Here is a 21,278-nt window from a genome sequence, read left to right as displayed (position 1 = left end):
CTACCACAGATCAATTTGCTGTCACACTCCCAAAAATAAGATGTGGTTCCCAGTTGATGTTGGACATTCATGGTGGGATTCTACAGTGCCTTCACTTTTCCACTCAGCAGAGCATTGCTGAATGAGAAACTAACTACATATGGACCAGGAATCCCAGCCCTATCCCTGCTCCAGATTTCATAGCTATAATGCCTCTCCAGTTCCACCCCTGATGCCACACCCCAGGACACACCTATACCCCTGTCTCTACTTTGATCATCCCTGTGTGTATTCTTAGTTACACACCTGGCTTCAATACTATAAACTCTTTTGCTTGGTGAGATGAAATTTCCCAGAGGAGACGTTCAGAAAGTGATTTCTCTCCCTAGGGGCTATGCGCAACAAATCCCATTCATCAGAGGACATACGTGATTCCCCTCTCAGGACTCAGCCCTCCCCTCTACCCAAGACTCAGCAGCTAAACTGGGCGTGTTGTTCCAAGGCTCAAATGTGCTCTTTTAGCTTCTACTTTTCCTACAGTTTTCTTCCACAAAACATCAGTAGCCTGAGCTATCATTCATCTGACTCCTCTTCTCTATCTCCCTGACCCCAGATACCTTTTCCTAATTATTTCCCACATTTACTAGAGGAACTCGTGTGGTTTGAAGACCAGTGGTTTAAAAGGGGGAGGTGTACAAAGGCCTTCCTTAGCCTGGGATCGGTCCTTCACGTTACTGATGTTAAAAGTCGGTGTCTACACCCATGTCTCCAGTGGAAAAGAATAACATTTGTATGACAAAAATCGGGTAGCTCCTCAAGGCAAATATAAAGCTGCAGGTTGCTCCTACTAATTCTATTATAATAAGGCCGTTTATTTTATTACAGCAAGATAGCAAACATTAAGATAATATTCTGCATTCTTTCAGTGTGACCATATAACATATTTACAGACTCAAAGAATATGAGATTCACTATTCTCAACTGTCATCTTAAAAAGGGAAATCACTCCCATTCTGTATTCTGCCTTTCAAAGTGGGCCCGACCCTTTCTAATGCAGAGAGGATCATAGTTACAATGTAACATTTAAGGATTTTTAATTGTATAGGCCTGATGACAAACGTTTTTCTCTTTCTCTTGTGCCTTTTATTTCCAATTTAGTAACTCAGTAATGAGTCTACCTTTAGGTTCTCCTTTAATGGAAATAGTCAGAGTTTGGAGGAAGAATTTGTTTTACAAATGAAGGGTGAAATTCTGTAACAGTTGGCCTGTAGAGCTCACTGGATATTACAAAGCAGTTTTGTGATCAGAATCCAGGTGTTAAAAAGTTATGCCAAGATTGTTTGGGGAAATACTTAATAAACATAACCATCTTTTCTTCTTACTAAAAAAATGATATTTTTAAAAATGAAACACATTACCAAAGCGAGGTTATGGGAGCAGGGTGAGCTGCTCTAAAGTGGCTTGTCCCCATTTTATGCTCCTTTGATGTAGCAGGGGTTTAGCCTAGCTCATCGTTCCCTCTCAGAAGATGATCTTGCTTACTAAAGGCAGTGGGCCGAAGAGTACGCAAATAAGTATGGTCCGTTACATGCAGAGGATGGAAGCCCGTCCCGGGGACAAGCAGAGAAAGGATCAAATGAATGAAATCAAACACTGTGCTTACAAAAGGGAGTTTACCCCATCCAATGGGCCACAGTTCTGCTGCTCCGTGGCAGTGTTTCTCCCACAGTCTACAAGAATCACCAGCAAAGCGAACATGCCCGTCTAGAATGCACATTTGGGCATCAAGAGAATTTTAGCAAAATATCCCAAAGTGTTATGATGGTGTATTACCACCTGTTCTTTCCCTTTATGTTGACTCATTGTGCCAACATAATACAGTATCTCTATTTGGAACTTAAATTAATTGTATTTTACCCTCCTTTAATATTCAAATTTGGGAATACACCTCCTGCTATGTATTTTTAACTGAATGTTGCTGCAGCAGATTAGAGGCAGACCATTAAACTCCAAAATTTAGGCGTGTTACAAGAGCCCCACATGATGTCATGGGCATTGTGTAGGCAGCTGGCTCAGGCAGAAGCTAGGATTTCACGTGCCACGATTGTTCAAAAAATCCTGTTGTCATAATAACCCCCAATTATGAACAGCTACAAACATAAACACAAACCGGGGAAAATGGACGAAATTATTGATGATTTATTAGGGGCTCCGAAAATTACAATATTTAAGGAAAAACAGCCATTAGTGAGATTACAATTGAATGTTTTCTTGACAACCAGAGGGCACATGACTAATAGAGCTGCTGTATGTTTATATCACATGCTTCCTCATTGTGGAGGATAGGCAAGAATGAGAAGCCACTGCAGAAGGGCAGAGCTTTATTTTGAGAATCTATAGTGAGGGAGCAACTGTACATACTTGGGTTTCTGTGAAGAATCTCTCAAAGAAGAAAAATCAGAAGGAGGCTGAAAGAAGTGGTAAAAATCCTCCAGGAACACAAAACCTCCCTTAGGAGCCATTCCTTACCAAGCTGCTGAACAAACTTCACCTATCCTCTGATTCCCACCCCCCCATCCCCATTTTAATACTTTAATACTTTGGAAGATGGTGCTGAATCTGGAAGGGAAGGAGGATTGTGTTTGGGATTTCCAACCAGAGGTTTTAAATGCTAATGAATCGTAAGACAACGGGAAGCCCATTGCAGAAGCATACTAAGTCTGTTCTGCAGGCACCAGATGGAGAAAGGGAAATGAAACATAAGTATTGCTGTGATGTTGGTCTTTGCTTCTTATCTTTCACTGACTGGAACCTACAAAGAGTGGAAAATAATAACTTAACAATATCACGCCCTTCATATTATGTTCCTTGGAGTTTCAGCAACCCTCAGCATCTTTTTTATGAGGTTTCAGCTAAATTTCTTGTCTATCCCCGTAATTTCTGAATTCTCTCGATTCTGGTCACCGAAGTATAAGATCTGGGTCCACAGTGACGAGAGAGAACAAATCCAGCCGTACTAAATTAAAGAGTCCGTCCAGCTTTGAAGCCGAAGGGGTTGGTCCAAGGAACTAGAAAAGGGTTCTTGGGTCCTTTTTAGCCATGGAAAGGCAGCTCTTAAGTGGAAAAGGAAAGTCACCTTAAATCAGAACCAGATGTAAATTACTAAATGAACCTTAAGTTCCTAATTGGAGACACAGTCAGGCTGTAATACATTTAGCAAATTACAAACAAAATGTTCTTGTTTACATTACATTAAATGGCTTTAAAGCTTCAGCCAAAGAGCTAAATAAACATGCTGTTATGCTAAAAATGGAGTGGAAGGCCTGTTTGGGGTTTGAGTATATTCAGGAGAAACCGCAGCCCACGGTGCCCGGGAAGTATATTTTTGTAAATGTTGGTCCTGTCGTGCATGCAAGAGGAGAGTAGATTTACCTCCAGATCGAGCCTAATGAGCAGATCTCACTTGCAGGGAAACTGTTTGAATACTGTAACATATGCCTTCTTTCAGGATGCATAATTCATATCCAAGGATATTAGCCATAGCAGTTCAGCTCAATAGCAACACCTCATTATTTTATCCCTCAGTATTTATTCCTATGTTTGACGCCTCATGAAATTACTGTTAATGTGTTTATATAAGGGCAGATCTGACACAAGTGGCAAGAATGTAATTTCCTACTCATTCTTTCCTGCTGCTGTGTCCTCTTCCCTTGGTAGAAGTGGCAAGTGTAAATAGTTAATTTGCTTCAATTATGAGCCTGTCCTGCTAAATTAGAAGCAGCAGGGATATGAAGAGCCAGAATTATACTTATGAGGCAGCTGACAAATCCTCTGAGCCCACAGAATCAAATCATTTACTCCTCATTGGTGCTCAAACACCCACCGGAGAGGTGCTGCCGCGGTTTTTCCCCCTTATCTTCCAAGCAAATTTGGATTTGACGTCAACAATACTCAAGGTTAACTGAAACCCTGCTGCACTGTAGCATTCACACATGTGTTTATCTTAGCTGTTTCCTTATAAACAGTATGCGTGATTCCTTTTTTTTTATTTTTCCACCCCAACCGGGAGTAAAAAATGTGAAACAATTGTTTATGTTTAAACTGTAGGATATAAGACAAGTCGAATTCCTAAAGATGTGCAACTGAGCAATTAATTTTAAAAATTTTCTTAGAGGAAAGGGTGAGCCTCTTTAAGTTCTAAAATTCAAGTACAGATGTGTCCATAATTGTGGGCACAATGGGGCTACTACCTGCGGGTCTAAACCCAGGTGGGGCACGTGCAGAAATAGCCTAGGCTCGTATACAGTGGAAGTAGACATTTCCTTGGAAGTTTCCATGACACTGATGGAGAGAGAATTTGAAGAAGATACTCCTTCAAACCGGTTGTCCTTTATGTATTACTGGTGGAAATATTTGAAGAGGGTGGGATGTATGTCTGTATATCAAAGGATTCATTTCCATTGGTGTGCATTTTATGTAGAAGACGCAATTCAGAATTTTATCCTGCGCACTCATCCTAATACCCACAGAAGGAGAAATCTTGCCCTGGAGACTCCACACTCAATCGCACGTATTTCCTGGGCACATACTACGTACGTACCAAGTAGGGCTCTGTTTGCTGGGACTTCATCCGAGGACAGTGCTGGTGGGTGTCGGAGAGACTCATCAAGGGGAGTTCTCTCGCCGCTAGGAGGAGCCATCGAGTCGAGTGGGTGTATCTAGGATTCCAGGTCAATTTGGTTCATCTCATGGTTAGGTTATGTTCTTTGCAGGATATGGGGTAAAATAAGTATCCATGCTAGTCTGTGTTTTCTTATCTGTAAAATGAGAGTACTGATACCAACCTTCTTGTTGAAAGAATTAAAGACTATAGTGGACATAGACAAACACAAAAAATGCATGCAACAGAGGCATTTTGTTTGTTTGTTTGTTTGTTTAATTTTATTTATTTATTTATTTTTAATTTGACAGACAGAGATCACAAGTAGGCAGAGAGGCAGGCAGAGAGAGAGGAGGAAGCAGGCTCCTGGCTGAGCAGAGAGCCTGACGTGGGGCTCGATACCAGGACCCTGAGAACATGATCTGAGCCGAAGGCAGAGACTTAACCCACTGAGCCACCCAGGCGCCCCCAGAGGCATGTTTTTAATGCCTTTTTTGATTCTATAATTTCAGTTCCTCACATCACAGCAGGAATACAGTAGGCACTCAATATATTGTTACGTGTGGTTGTATGACCTCAACACATATTTTGTAGCCGTGTTTTCAGACAAAGAGCTTGCCTACCCTTCCATAAGCAGGTCATTCCGTTACAGTGTTGATCATTTAGGGGGATCAGATGGTCAGCAAAAGAATAGATAGTAAGATTTTTGTCCCATCGTATAATATTTTCAGTCCTCTGAATACCACTTTATAAATGTCTTTGAGTTCCGGAATGCCTAAGAAAACGCTGAGCAAGTTACACATGATGGAAATTTAACCACATTTAAGTACTAAGTTCTATATAAAATACAGATGCACTTGCTCTAGCTGTCCTAAATAATAACAGCATTGAAAGAAGCTGCAAACATTAATTTCTAAAGGATACAGCAGGGAATTGTGATTAAATTATTATTTCTTATACATAACTACCTCTAAGCATTTTCTATAAATATGAACTTGTAGTGGGGACAAAAAAAAAAAAAAACCTACATTTGAAAGTCAACCAAAAGGAAAAATGCCTTTTACGTTTTTTTATAATGTTTGAATAGAATACAGAGTTGGAAGAATTATACATTTTTTTTCTTATTATTACTGCAATGGCTTGGTGGAAATAAACTACGACTATAGAGATTAACTAAGGGCCAGAGCAGAAAAGAAGGAAGGAAGAAGGAATTAAATGGTATTTATAAGATTTTCCTTTTTTGTACAAGTCAGATGGATTGTTTGTTTGGGGTAGAAAAGGAAATCGACAGATTATATTAGACTTTTTTTTCTATTTGAGTTTATCACATTCATTGATATTGAACTGCTGATTTTAATTAGGGATTAACAGCCTATGAAAACATGTGTCCAAGCTGGTATTTAGTGCATTTCCAAAATGATTCAGTGAATCACTAGATTATATGAACAGGCTTTGGATTCTCTAGAATTGCTATTTGATGTCTATCTAGGTATGTTTTAGATTAGTCATTATATATGTTTTAGTTTAACCAGTAAGATGCAGTCCTTAGATAGGATATGGTAGCTTTCTTAGAATAACAAACCACAGCATATAACTAAGTTAAGACAGGATGAATTCAAAAGTGTTTGGATGAGCTGGGGAAAATGATAAATGATGTATTATGATTTTTAAATCCTCATCTGGCCAACTTTGCACTTTATTTCAAACAGCTGTAGACCATTTGGAAGCCATTTTGTAGTTCAGCCGAGTACTAATATTTACTGTATGAACCACATATCTTTAAAATATTTGTCTTTTCCTGAGAGAGAGAGAGACCGTTTCTTTCCCAAACTTAACTTTGACATAAATCAGACCCATCCTTCCCAGTTAGAAGGTTTGATCATTGCAAGATTGTTCCTAGCCAAACACTGTTCACATCGTCTTCGGTTTCTGCAAGTAAGAGACTTTGTCCATCCATGAATAGAGGCTTTGAGACATTTTTGAGGAACTCTTTGCTGATGAATTTTAAATAACTGTTCTAAAGTCAGTCAGGGCTTCGCACTTCACCTCTGTGTGGAATTCCTGCATGGTTGTATCACTCTCTCATACGTTTGAGTGCTCTCTTCAGACATAGCCATCAGCTGCGGGATTGTGAAAGCATCCACGTACAATTTTAGACGGTAGCTTGAGAAAGACATACCAGGGTGTATAATACTGGAGCCATTAGGTAGTTCTCAAAGGTGAAGGTTCTAAATTACCATCAGGGAAACCACCTCAGATTTTAATTTCACTCTGGGCTACTCCCCGTTAACCGCAATTACAGAAGTCTACCTCCTGAAATGACCACCCTTCCACTCCTCCTTCTGAACATCTACAGCTATGCAGAAAAGAGCGGACCCATCAATCCACATAATATGACATGATGAGTTTACTCTTTTCTAAAGTGGTATGTAGGCACTTTTGTGATGATCCCCCATAGCCAATCATCAATAGGCAATAGGGAGCCATTTCTAGAAAACAGGGCACTCTGAATGCTAGTCAGGTATCCTGTAACAACATCGATCCCAGAGTGAAACCAGGGGGCACATATCCAGCCCGAAACATATTGAGTTAGCAACCTTTCTCCAGTGGTTGTTAATCAGCAAATTTCAGAAAGTTAACTCTTTGCCTGATGTTAACTCCTGGGAGCCCAGCAAAGGCACAGCTCTGTAGTAACACTGTTGCTGTTCCAGTGGAAACCAAATGCAAGAAAGATGGCAGATGCTCTAATCAGACCATCTGACAACACCATCTTATCTATGGCTACCTAGAAAATGATGCTTTAGTCAATGCTATAGACTAGACTGTTATATTTGTCTTTGAAAGTTAAAGGAGTAGCATATTAATAAAAACATGTTAGAACCGAGTATACAAATACGTATTACCATTGAAGATATACTTACCAAATATTTGCTGCCAAGTCCTGAGTAGCATCTCTGTGTGGCGGGGCGGGGGGGAGACCCTCTCAAAGACAGTTTTTAAGGTATTAAAAGTAAATATAAACATTGTCAGCTTAAGATCATTAATTCCAAATCATGTCTTGGAGAAGAGGTTGAAGGAAAACTGTAAACTACAATCTGTTTCTCGAGGGAAAAAAAGATAAAATCAATAAAAAGCAGGAGAGTTCTGTGTTTCCAACTGTGGCTGAACCAAAGCATATACTCTACACACAGACCATACTGTTCAAAGGCATTTGTTGTAGGCTGGCATTTATTTGTTTTCTGAAAAAAGAATCTGAATTCAACTTCCAATGATTAGCTCAGTGAGTTCAGAAAGCTCTTGTACTCGAACCAAGGAATTTACTGGCTTTTTACTAACAGATTTCTTTTAAGTTTCTTTGGCTTTATATTTAGTAAAGATAACACAATGGCTATATGATAATCTTGCATGAATTCCTAGTTGTCTTATGGTGATTGCCTTTTATTTTACCAAAACGTAGAAGTCTAGGGCGCCTGGGTGGCTCAGTGGGTTAAGCCGCTGCCTTCGGCTCAGGTCATGATCTCAGGGTCCTGGGATCGAGTCCCGCATCGGGCTCTCTGCTCAGCAGGAGCCTGCTTCCTCCTCTCTCTCTCTCTGCCTGCCTCTCTGCCTACTTGTGATCTCTCTCTGTAAAATAAATAAATAAAATCTTTAAAAAAAAAAAAAAAACGTAGAAGTCTAGGCTGAGGACCAGGAAAACAATTAGCACATTCATTTCATAAGGTCTTTTATAATTTTGTTGACAAGGTTAGTCATTTGTTTACCTTAAATGAAATGTTCTGCTTTAATTAATATATTCATGAGTAAATAACATTTCTCGCATCTTGAATTTCGCAGTTGGAGACCAGGCTCAGCAAACCACCTTTGGCATTAGAAACCATAAATTGACCTCTGCTGCCGACTTGGGCAGATATTTGGTCTTTAGACATCATTTATATTTAACGACTCTGACTAATTCTAAAGCCAGTTTTCAATACTGATCTGTGTCTGTTTTGGAGCTCAGCGTTACGAAATATTAGCCAAGCCTCATTCCCTGCTATAAAATTCAAGATGTGGGGAATTTAAAATAGGTCTATTGATGAAAATACATTTCCATTTACACAGTAAATGGTGAAAAATATTTTACTCTTTAGGACTGATTTCAAAAGATTGCCAAAAAACAGACTCGAAAGCCTTGAAAGAATCAACGTAATGGCAGCCGACAACCATGTGTGTTCACTTTGCTAATCTTTCATTTTCGACTCTAATGACTCCTTTCTGTTTAACTTAGCGATGTGACCTTTAGCATACCAGCAAGTCATTTTTCAGTACTTTTGCTCCATTTAGGATGATTTTACTTTTATTTTCAAGATGATTCCCTCTGAAAGATGAAAAGCTTCTGTAAAATGAAATTCATTTCAGAACATCTGTACCTCTTCACAATGAGGTGTCCACAGATCCATGTCATTCAGTGTCTTCGTTGGAAAGGGCATGACCAGAGCAGGCTACCCGGCATGGCACGCATGCCGTCCTCAACCACTCAGCATCCTCATTCCACTCCCCAAATGAGTCTTTGACCGCCATAGCCGATTCCTGAGCCTTTGAAAATGGAACTTCAAGGCTCGAAAGGTTAAAATAGTGATGAACCTGCAAACTTTGTAACTGTTCCCTTTGATTTACTTTTCGCACGTAATTGGTCATCTGTGAATTCTGTCCTTGTTTTTATATTTAGCATGGACCATATATACCAAGATTTTAATGCACTGTAGGATTATCTGCCCATTATATAAATATGAATGGCTTCTTTACCCGCTTGTGGTTTCCCTGGGAACCTTCCTCAATAGTATCTTTCTAAGCCAACTACCTCCACTCTCAAAGTAACCCAGATAAATCCTTTCATATGCTTAATGTAAATGGAAAATTTTACAATTGTTCATCTTCTTCTTATCAAGTCTATTGCCGTACCTCTTAGAAATCTGTTTCCATAAGAAAACATAATCTTTGGGGAGATATATATTATTATATGATATAATTGCTTGTGTTTGTGTGTGAGTGTGCATGCACATGGACAATTATCACTGTGCATTGTACTTCTCTGGAAACAAAAGCAGATGCACTTTCTAATCTAAGATTCTTTGTTGTTGTTATAGGTCTATAAAAAGAAAACCGAGGCTGCAAAGAAGGAGTACCTGAAGCAACTAGCAGCATACAGAGCCAGCCTTGTATCCAAGGTAACGTGCAACTGTGCGGTACCAGGATGACGTGAGGGCATCTTATCGGAGCCTATGATGGTCATTTAAAAGCATAAAAGATCACTTTAGCATTTCCGCACTATCCTCTTTGTTGAAAAAGAAAAAAATAAATCCTAAACAAAGCTATACGCTGTGGAAATATTGGTTCATACCTAAGGTCCAGAGTGGCATCCTTTGGGGCCTTCTGTGAAATATCGTCCACCTGTGGATGATTGGTTCTGTGGGTTAGTACAGCACATTCTTAATCCTGAGCCAGCCTTCTATTTCTCCATACCCCCCTTAAACTGCCCCTGCCCCCTGCCCTATCCCATTGGCCATTAGCTGAGGAGAAGCCAATGGACTGAAATTCAAGCCTCATTATGGTGGCTTTAGGATGTAAGCCTGCTCCCCTTCCCCCCTTTCTCCCCCCCAAATCACGGCATTTCATTTGAAGTGAGAACACCATTTAAAAATACCTTATGCTTTAGAATATCTTAAACACTAGTTCTTTCTGTGATAAATGCTCAAGAGTTGACTCTCTTTGGTCTCAGATTATTAAAGATATAGTTCCCTTTATAGATTGCTCAGGGAGGTGACCTCAGAGAGACAGAGCTGAATCTGTAAGTACTTGACAGGATGTCCTATCAAGTCCAAATTGGACTGTTCCTGGCGGTGAGTGGCTCTGGGCTCTGGACTTCATTCCATTCACCCACAAAAGCTGTTTCCTCTTTCATCCACAAATATCCATTCCCCTTGCTACAACCTTAAAGCAATTTGATAAATAAGTTTTCTGTCAGGGAAAATATACACTGAATATATTGATGCAGAAAAAAAAGAACACAAAATACAAATGCATGAGAAATCTCATTTCATTATTGGTCTAATGAAACTTTATGCTCCAATTCTAAGAAGACTTGATGGGGAAACTTACTATTTATTATTTAACCTTAGAATTTCCAGCTCTCCTGTAGTATCTCACTAAGGATCTCACTTTCTGGTTTATCTCACTCCTTTGGAAAATATTTTTATTTTCTGCTGATACTATCTCCCATTTCAGTATATTTACAGAATTCACAGAATGTGTGTGAAATTTTAACCAAAAAGTGAGGTATATAAATATATAAATATAACATATTTATATGTTATAATATATATAATTTATACAATTATGTGTAAATATAATAAATATATAAAATATTAGATCCAACAGCAACACAGACAAACAAACAAAAAAAGAGTTACAAATGATTAGATCCATCCAGCCATTGGGCTAAATAGCCATGTTGATATTATTTAGATTAATATGCCCCAAATAGAAGGAGATTTAAAAAAAAAAAAAAAAAAGTTTTCCGTGGTGAGGGCTGTGAAGTGTGTAAACCTGGCAATTCACAAACATGTATGCCTGGGGCTAATAATACATTATATGTTAATAAATTTTTTTTTAATTTTAATTTTTTAATCAAGGTAGAAAAAAAAATAAGTTCTCCTTGTTTCATCTAAGGTAAGTTTCTTTTCCAGCATTTTAGATAGAAGTCTAGTCAGAACTTCTATTTTTCCATAGGAGAAAATCAATACTTGAAGTCCAATCCCAATACAAAGCTCTCTGGTTAATGTTATGCAGATTGCCAGAATGTTATAACACTGACGAAGCCTTTACTTTCAAAACAAGTGTCCTCAGATTTGCTCTTCACTGCAACTTTTCCTACTGTTCATTCTCAGAGTTGCAACCCTCAGTATACGGCAATTTATATAAATGCTGCGAATTGCCATTTCTACATTTAAAAAACCAAGCACTTTTTTTAAAGCTTACTCTGGCTTTTTTTTTTTTCCCCCCCTCTTTGGCAGTAGGAATTTTGCTGGAACTGTTGAATGTCTATTTATGTACAACTATCTATTGTGTGTATACAAATTGAAGGAAAATTACCAATACCCTCTCCAGGTTAGAAAAGTGGCCCTGTGATGTTTTGCCCGAGTAGATATTTTCAGTATAAACTTTCAGGCACGTACAGAATTTTTACCCACCTACCTTCCCATTGTACACGGACACTTACGTAAAAATCCATTTCTTTTTTCCATTTTAAATAGTGACAAGGAAAATAATAGCCACTCATATTCACACATACACTTCTTCAGTGTTGTAGATTTTTTGTGTGTATTATAAATTATTTTCCTGTTCTGAAAGATCTAAAGGTACAATCCTAAAATGCGACATGATAATAATAGTTACAATTCCAGGTAACCACAGTGCCCCAGCCAAGCTCTGTTTTCCCCCATTCACTCATTCATGTCTTCATCTGGCAGATGTCCCTGAGCACGTGGGTTGTGCTGAGCACTGTGCCAGGATCAGAGGACGCCATGGAGAATAGGCAGCTATCTTCCCTAGAGAATAGGAGATATGCCCCCTGGAATTTAAGAAGCTTTCTCTTTTGTCAGGGAGACCAAGAGTGAAAACATAAACTAATAAATGACCAAGAGCTTTGAGAATCTAAGCATTCCGAAGGAAATAAAGGACTGATAGGGATCTGATAGGGTGGTCTGCAAAAGTCCTCCTTGAGGAGGGGACCTCATTCAAGGCTGAGAGCCAAAGGAAGACAAGGAGCTTGCAAGACCCAGAGGGAGCCTAGGGAAGAGCCAACCAAGCCACAGTCAGCAAGTGAGAAGCCTCCGGAGACGGAAATGTCTCCTTGAAGTCAGAGGTCAGCGTGGCTGGCTGACTGAAGAGAAGGAACATGGTTTGGGGTGAAGCTGGGAAGATGGGCAGGAGTCAAGTCACCAAGACCTTGCAGGACATGGAAAGGAGCTGGATTTTAGTACAGAGGGAAGCCACTGAATGGGTTTCCGTAGAGGAAGGATACTCGGATTTATATTTTTATTTTATTTTTTTTTTTAGGTTTTATTTTGTTTATTTGTGAGAGAGAGAGCAGGGGAAGGAGCAGAGGGGAAGAGAGAGGAACAATCAGACCCCACACTGAGCACAGAGCCCGACGAGGGGCTCCATCTCACAACCCTGAGACCATGGGCTGAACGGAAACCAAGAGTCGGATGCTCAACTGACTGAGGCACTCAGGCGCTCTGGATTTATACTTTTTAAAAGATCACTTTATTGGGGCACCTGGTTGGCTCAGTGGGTTAAAGCCTCTGCTTTCAGCTCAGGTCATGATCCCGGGGTTCTAGGATCAAGCCCCGCATCACTCTCTGCTTCTTGGAGAGCCTGCTTCCTCCTCTCTCTCTGCCTGCCTCTCCGCCTACTTGTAATCTCTGCCTGTCAGATAAATAAATAAAATCTTTAAAAAAAAAAATCACTTTATTTAAAAAAAAAATCACTTTATGTGAATGAGTTCCCTCCATCCCCATACCTTATCCCACAAAATAAGCTTGATTATAAACATTCCTCTCAGGAGGAAAAATAACCATATAGGTAACAAGTGCCCAAGCCCGGAGTTGACCTATAGCATCCTCCATCCCTGTGCTGGACCTTGCTGTCATGGGTCCTGTTAACAGTGTGTTTGACCTGCTTCCTTAAAACACCGCCTGACCCACAAGTCTTGGTAAAGCATTGACATTCTCACTTCATTATTGTCAATGAGATATTGTATTAACTACAGTCTCTCTTCCTAACTTTCCTTGGGTAAATTTTATTTATTCCTCCAGGCCTAAATATTTTGGTACTATTCTCTCTGCAATGCATTCACACACCAAATAGGACTTTGTTTCCCTAGACCAATAGCTCTTCCCCTAACTAATTGGCAGCCACGTCAAGGCTGCAACTTCTTGCTGCTTCCACTCTGGGCCGTTGAAGACTCTAATCTAAAATTAGCCACTTCTAACGAAACCAAATAAAAAATAGGAACAGCCGGTGAACATTGGCTCCACCTCTGAAGTGGAGTCGTAGGATTAGCAACACTCCTCTAAATTAGTGACGTTCCTGCTTAAATGTACTCTCTACCTTCAAACCCAGCATATTAATTAACATGACTCCAGGTCTGAATAAAATGCCTACCAAAAATAAAAACAGTCATAGTAAATAAGTATATTCTAACCTTCATACTTCAAAATGACAACATGACAGATTCTCAGCAAGATACTGTTTCCCAATTATACAAATACAAGTGGTATCTTGCTATTGAGTAGCTTGGGCATCACCTGCTTGCACAGCATTTTCCATACATCCCTACTCATCATTAACAACCCTACAAAATAAGATTTAGCCCATTTTCTAGATGATCTCTGGGCTGAGAGATTAAGTGATTCGCCCACAGAAATGAGAGGGTGGCAGTGGCAAACAGGGCTGAAACTCTGCTGTCTTGTTCAAAAGCTTATAGGCTTTTTTTCTATGTTGGGTAATTGTCAAATATTTATACCTCTGGAACTACAACAAAAATGTAGCTATTCCCCCAATAAATTGTATGCCACCTCTTACGTATTAGACAGCTAAACTAAAGCTGCCCTGACTTAATGAGGGCGGGGGGCAGAGTGGAGGTGTAGAGGTTTCCGAATCTCGCCCCACCCCCCACTCCCTAACCTCCCACTACAAGGGGCTGGCCAGAGACCCTCAGAGGAATCTGGCCCCTGTGGAGTGTTTGGGAAACACATGCTTTTCCAGCTGTGCTGGCATGTCACCTGGTCCCAGGGAGCCAGGGACAGACCCAGCCTGCAGAGGCCACCCCGCTGTGCAGACACATCGGTATTGAAGGATGTGTGACTAGGGGCACGGAGGGTTGCCAATACAACGTGGGTCAGACCCCGGAATAATTTATTCAACTCTGGGCCCTATCATTTAAAGGGGGACATTGAAGACAATTCAGAAGAAGAAGTCATAAAAGTAACAGAGGTAAAAGGCAGTAAGGTAGTAGCTGAGAAAGAGAATTTGAAATTACTAAGCCTGAAAAACAAAGACTCGGGCATGTTCAAGCCCATGACAGGCCTTAGCCCCAGGACTGTGATTACCCGTGTTCCATTTTCTCCGACTCTAGAACGGAAAAAAGATGCCGTTTCAAATGGGAGGAATTTGATCTGAGCAGGGCATTGTTAAGCTCTTGAATTGGCTGAGTACACAACTTCTTTCCATAGAGAAATTTAAAAGCAGGAAGCAAAGTTTTATAAGTAAGGATTGAAGAAGATCTCTAAGGCAGAGGGCATCAAGGAAAAATCTATTTAAAATGCCACCAACAATTATCTGTGGCCCACCCATAAGAACGCGCCTGATCTCATCTAAAGTGCTACCAACATCACACCAAGAGAGTCTTCAGAGGGCAGCAAAGTCCACAGACCCTGAGGGCAGGTGGATCTGGGTTCAAATTCCAGGTTTCCCTCTTCCTAACTTCCATTTCTTTTTTTTTTTTTTTTAAAGATTTTATTTATTTATTTGACAGAGTGAGATCACAAGTAGACAGAGAGGCAGAGAGAGAGAGGGAAGCAGGCTCCCTGCTGAGCAGAGAGCCCGATGCGGGACTCGATCCCAGGACCCAGAGATCATGACCTGAGCCGAAGGCAGCGGCTTAACCCACTGAGCCACCCAGGCGCCCCTAACTTCCATTTCTTCATGCAAATTATTGAGCACTTGATATCTCAACTTTCTCATCTGTTAAACAGAAGAGACAATAGGACACACATCCCAGAGTTTCCATGAGGATCGAATAAAGAACTCTGTATAAACTCCATGATTCAGAATCCTCAAAACAGGAAGCTCTTAATAAATACCAGCTATTTATTATTATTATTATTATTATTACTATGATTATCATCAGCTTTATTTTTCATGTTGTTGGTAGTTGTTGGTAGGTGTGCAGAGTTTGTGTGTGATAGAAAATTTAACTGGCTCATATTTTCAAATTGTCTGCAAGGCTGCTTTGATATAAAGGAATTTTAAAAGCGACATTAAAACAAGAAAAACTTGCTTCATGGATACATCCTTTTAGAAAGATGAGAAATGACCTAGATATTGAAAAGACTCATCTACACAGCTTTCCTCACTGAAAGGTCTTTATGAGCCTTTAGTCATGGGACAGTAAGAGAGTCCGAGGACCAGGAACATAGATTGTTAAGACTAGAGCTCCCTGGCTTGAACACTCTATTTAAGGTCATTTGGGGTTAGGCCATTAAGTAAAGCTTAAGGATATACAGCTTTTCCATAGACTCAGGAATTCCTAGACCTAGATCTAAATTATTATGTTGAAAATAATGTATAACTTTAAACTAGTTTCATTTTACCACATAGACCAGGATTTATATTCCCAAAATGAGTGTTGCATTCAAAGTAGTCACTTTGGGAGGCTACAAACTTATTTTATTAATGCTCCCAGAATTCAAAAGATTTTTGAAACTCCTCTTTGAGAACTGCAGTCATGAAAAGTTTATGAGCCACTTTAGCAAATCAATCTTGTTACATTGTTCTCACACCTCATTCTTTTTCCCAAACTTCACCCAAATCTAACCCACAGACCTGGCTTCCAGGGACGATTAGCTGTTTCTAAAAATCAGATTCACCATCAAAAGACAAAGAGTTGTCTGAGGATATGTAAAACAGTGTCCTCCAGGCTCTGAAGAGAATTCAAGTAGAGAAATTCCCAAATATTCCAAGTAAAAGCAGCATTATTGAAATATTCATACAGCTTCTTAGGAGGGCCAATCCCGGGGCGGGGGACGGGGGGCGCCTGGGTGCTCAGTCAGCTAAACATCCTGCTCTTGACTTTGGTTCAGGTCCTGATCTCAGGTTGTGCGACTGAATCCCTATTTAGGCTCCTCACTCAGCCGGGAGTCTGCTAGAGATTCTCCTTCTGCCCCTCCCCCACTTCTGAAAATAAATTAATAAGTCTTAAAAAAAAAAAAAATAAAGTGCCAACCTGGAAGGAGATAACAGTATATTAAAGTGACTTTAAGGGCACACATCAGAGAAGAGACTGTTTCTACCTTGAGGTAGGGTGTCAGAATGTACAGGGACAGTGGAAGCTTTTTATAAAAATGCACAGTGAAGGACAATATTGAATCACATCAGGAAGGTTCTCTGTTGCCATGACTGATAGTAAAGAATTACAACATTTAGTTCAAGGGAAGGACAATAAACTCAAATGATTTCTTTTGTTTGAAATAACTTATAGAATTCATGCCATGGAGAGCTATTGAGACAAATACTGGGTCTGAATTTGAAAATGGGATGGATTATTTTATGACTGTTACATAAAATTCGCAGCTCCGAAAGCCCAGATCGTGATTTAAAGATAATAAAATCTCATGCTTCAGGGTGTGAGTTAATCACCTGCAAGGACCAGGAAGAATTTCCCTTTCAGAAGTAACAACGCACGATTGAGTAGGTGCATAAATTTTGTTTAATTTCCAGTGCATCAAGTATTGGTCAGTGCTGAAAACAAGAATCAAATTAGATGGACTATTAATCTGATTTGGTTCAACAACTCTTATCTTGTTGCTTCCACTGAGTTTTATGTCTTGTGTTTATACTTTGCTATTTTAAATAACAATTGCTTTGTCAGTTTCTCATTTTTATAGCACTTATCATCCCAAAATGGGGGCATTTATACACTATGCACTATTGTCTGCTTTATACAAAGTAAATGGATTGAAACTATCTCAGATTATCAACAACATAGTTAATCAGAAGTATCTTAAGGTTTATAGAGTGGTGTCTCTTGTGGAAGATTCTATTGAGAAGACCCAAAAGGTGTCGATTCACACACACACACACACACACACACACACACACACACACTCATTTTGCTGATGGAAAACGTCTTTCAGAGTCAGTGGTCTAAAAGCAAATAGGAAATAGAACTCACTCAGAAACTAATAGCAAAAACACATTCCTTCCATGAAAATGTCAGATTCATGGGTAGATTTTCAGTTGTGTATACAGTGGTAAAACCATATTTGCCAGGTGACCTACCCAAAGCACACACTACTAAAGAAAAGTGGTTAGTGTATTTCAAAATAGAAGCAAATTTAAATTACTTAGTTTGTATGAGAAAACAGTTTTAATTTATGAATGGTAGGTATAGAGATCTTCATAAACAATCTAATTGATTTGCAAAATTGTAGCCTTGCTTTCATAGTTTAATTAGAAGAAAGTGACAGAACAGATTAAATTTATGATTTCTTCATGTTCCCATTTAATCAGATTATGAATTCATGGCACTTTGCTATGGAAAATGAACTTATTCTACCTATCTTTCAAAGCAATAAAATAGCTCTATAATTAATAGACAGTTTGTTGTATTAGTCTGATTAAGAATTAACTAGAAGTGAAGCCAGAAGCAAGTTTTTTGCCATCTAAATGAGTGGATCTTTACATAAAGATAAAAATTCTCAACATACAGTTGGAACACAGTAAGCTTCCTTGTGGCCCACCATCCACTCCAGATCCAGTGGAGAGTAAAGGGCAGGGTACCTAACCAAAGGACAGAGGGTTATAATTTCTCATCACTTCTGGAAAGGTATGGTTTATGCTGACAGCACAGAAGAGAATGGAAAAGACCAGTCGGATATTCTGTGGGTTTTCGAAGATTTCAGCTCTTTCCTCACCGTTTGGGAAAAGGAATGGCATGTCTTGTCAGGAGTCTCAGCAAGGGCAAGTCTTGTTCAAGAACAGTCATTCAGGGCACCTGGGTGGCTCAGTGGGTTAAGCTGCTGCCTTCGGCTCAGGTCATGATCCCAGCGTGCTGAGATCGAGTCCCGCATGGGGCTCTCTGCTCAGTGGGGAGCCTGCTTTCCTCTCTCTCTCTGCCTGTCTCTCTGTCTACTTGTGATCTCTCTCGGTCAAATAAATAAATAAAATCTTAAAAAAAAAAAAAGAACAGTCATTCAGTCATTCAACAGACAAACATATCTGTGTTCTCTTTGTCCTGTCACTGTACCAGATGCCTGTGACACAGAGATTTAATTTCCCACCATAACAGAGACCATTTCCTTGATGATGCAAGACACTGTCATAGAGGTGAAAGGGAGAGCACCTCCATTGGCGTCCCTTTCATGGGTAGGCGCATGGCTAGACACTGGACATGTTACCCATCTTGTCACATTCAACTATTAGAAAGTAAGGCGAAAACATGTAACTTCCCCCAAAGTCTTCCTTCCTCTGTATTAAAAATTGTACAGAGTGCTCTCGGTACATCATTTTCAGAGATCTATTTAATTTGTTTGTCAGTAGTCTTTCTAGGGATTAAAATTTAGTACTATTTCAGAATAGGTTTAGCATTAGCGATCTTTACATGCCTTAGTGTGGAGAATATAAATGATAAAAAAAAATGGCTGGATAGACAAAATATTTTTCTATTTACCACAAGAAAACAGTCTTCACAAGGTTGGCAAAAAGTTATCTCAAATTCGGTTGGAATCTATTTTTATGTACTTGTGTCTCTATATCTCCCTCTCTGAAATGATCTTTCTATCATTTCTCTATATAATGGAAGGCCTGCTGTTAATCAAAAGGTAGAATTCAGGAGGATTTGGTTCATTGTTTATTTTGAATTCACCATTGAAGAAAACCATTACCATGTACATGCCTTAGCTCTTCTAGGATGTAATTGGGAAGCCACCAGCTTCCTAATTCTTTCAATAAATTGTGTCACTGTCCTCAGCCTAAAATATGAAATTCACTATGCAGATGGTTTTCCAGGAAACACAGAACTATAGATTAGTGTAATATTACAGCTGGATTGTGTAATTTAAGTATGTCTTTTGTGGCAACAAAAATTAGCTTATTTCAGGCAAGAAATGACTATTTAAATGGAAGTGTAGTTCTATTTGCCATTTAAAGAGGTTTGTGTAACTTATTAATTCTTCTGAACCAATGTTTTCCATTGAAGACGATTCTCACCAAATGACCCATTGAGAGAAGGTTTCTGTGGTTCTTAGCTGGAGATTGACAACACACTGAAGACTCCCAGAAGCCACTGGCTTGTTTCCCTATACATTTCATCCAGGAACCTCGTTTTTTTATAGGACATGTATTTTTTCCACAAATTCCTCCTCCCCCATACAGTTCGGAACTGCACGTGTCGGGGGCTAAAGTGGATGTCACCCCTAGAATGGCTTGCCACGGGTGGCTGTGCGGCCCCAGAGCTGGTCCTTCTGCTGGCCAAGCGTCTGGACTCACCAGAATTGGGCATTTCTCTTCTACATGTAGCCAAAGTCTATTTCTCCAAGGTTGTTCAATTGGACAAATATCTTTATTTCATTACATGGCTGTAGTTCCCAGGACGATTGTATGATTCTGTCTGAACAACATGTCAGATGCATCTATGTGCACTTTGTTTACGTCCAGACACACATTCAGGTCATCTGTCTATACACTCTAGATCCCATGTTACTTCTTGACGAGGTGATTATTAGCTAGAGAAATCAAAATGCAAACATCTTCCCATGTATGTGTTTCAGAGCGCTGATGTGAGTGATTTTCAGGGTAATGTGAGTGATTCTTCTTCTGTTTAAATTAAAAACATCTATAAAGCAAGAAATAAAGATGCACTCACATGTATTAAATTTTATAGATATCTATCATGTGTAATAGTTCTGTTCCTGTAGGGAGTTGAAGCCGTATGCGATTAAGTACGAAATTAGCCCTTCTGTGTCAGGCTAAGGACGGGGAGGAAAACACAATGAGACTGCTTTCCCGGATGACTTCACGACACAGACACACAATAAACACATAATCTTCTTGGCATGTAGGGAACGATTTTTGAGGCATATCATTGAGGTATATGCTATTCCGATGTAGAACTGGCCACTGTTTACACAGCCTGAATTAACCTATTTGAACTTTTCCTGGAATTGTTCACTACTCTGCACACAACAATAAGAATTTTTAAGTAGAAACAACAACAATTTAAAAAATCTACTTAAGTTACTTTTTGTTGTTGAAATCACCTTTTACATCTGCATTTTGCCAAGTTTCTTTCTTTTAAGGCCATCCCTTGAAAACCTGTGAACGATTTCTGACATTTTTAATATTCATACAGGAGACAGGGAGTCTGAATGTCGGTTCCTACTTTGTAAGGCTCCATTAATATGGACACAGATAAATATTATAAGGAGAGGATGCTTCAGAGAGGCTCAAATTCTCAGGGTACACCTTACTTTATACTAGACCTGGTGAAGTCAGAGCCTCCCAGGTCCCCAGATTTCCATGGTCTGGCATATTGTCACAGATGTCAGTTGTGTCCTCTCTCTGGAGAGAGAATGTGGGGCTGGTTGTTCGTTTACCCCAACCTACCTTTCTTGAGTCTGCGTGTAGATGCCCCATGGTCCTCATTGTGGTTTTCATTGCATTTTCCCACACTAATGGAGAAAAACGAGTTGCATTGCTAGTAGTGTTATCTGCTGCCTTGTGAAATGAAGTTCGCACATTGTGTTTCGGGTCATCTTGCGTGACGACCAGTGTCCCTAATGTTCTGGTCCCTCGGACGATGTTCTGTGTCATGGGA

The 21,278-nt window shown here is 39.7% G+C and overlaps 1 protein-coding gene across 2 annotated transcripts in view; it reads left to right on the top strand.

Annotated features, from left to right (window-relative positions):
• The window catches only part of TOX (thymocyte selection associated high mobility group box), a 302,580-nt gene that overhangs the window by 269,953 nt on the left and 11,349 nt on the right, over window positions 1-21,278 (top strand). For both annotated transcript variants that reach the window (XM_059394620.1, XM_059394619.1), the window contains one exon: window positions 9,766-9,846. In XM_059394620.1, the coding sequence (XP_059250603.1) occupies window positions 9,766-9,846 (81 nt within the window). The remainder of the gene's footprint in view (window positions 1-9,765; window positions 9,847-21,278) is intronic.

This window comes from Mustela nigripes, chromosome 3 (genome assembly GCF_022355385.1).
Source record: "Mustela nigripes isolate SB6536 chromosome 3, MUSNIG.SB6536, whole genome shotgun sequence".
NCBI classification, from domain to species: Eukaryota; Metazoa; Chordata; class Mammalia; order Carnivora; family Mustelidae; genus Mustela; species Mustela nigripes.
The sequence above is the reverse complement of the archived record's forward strand: the minus strand, read 5'-3'. Positions and strand labels throughout refer to the sequence as shown.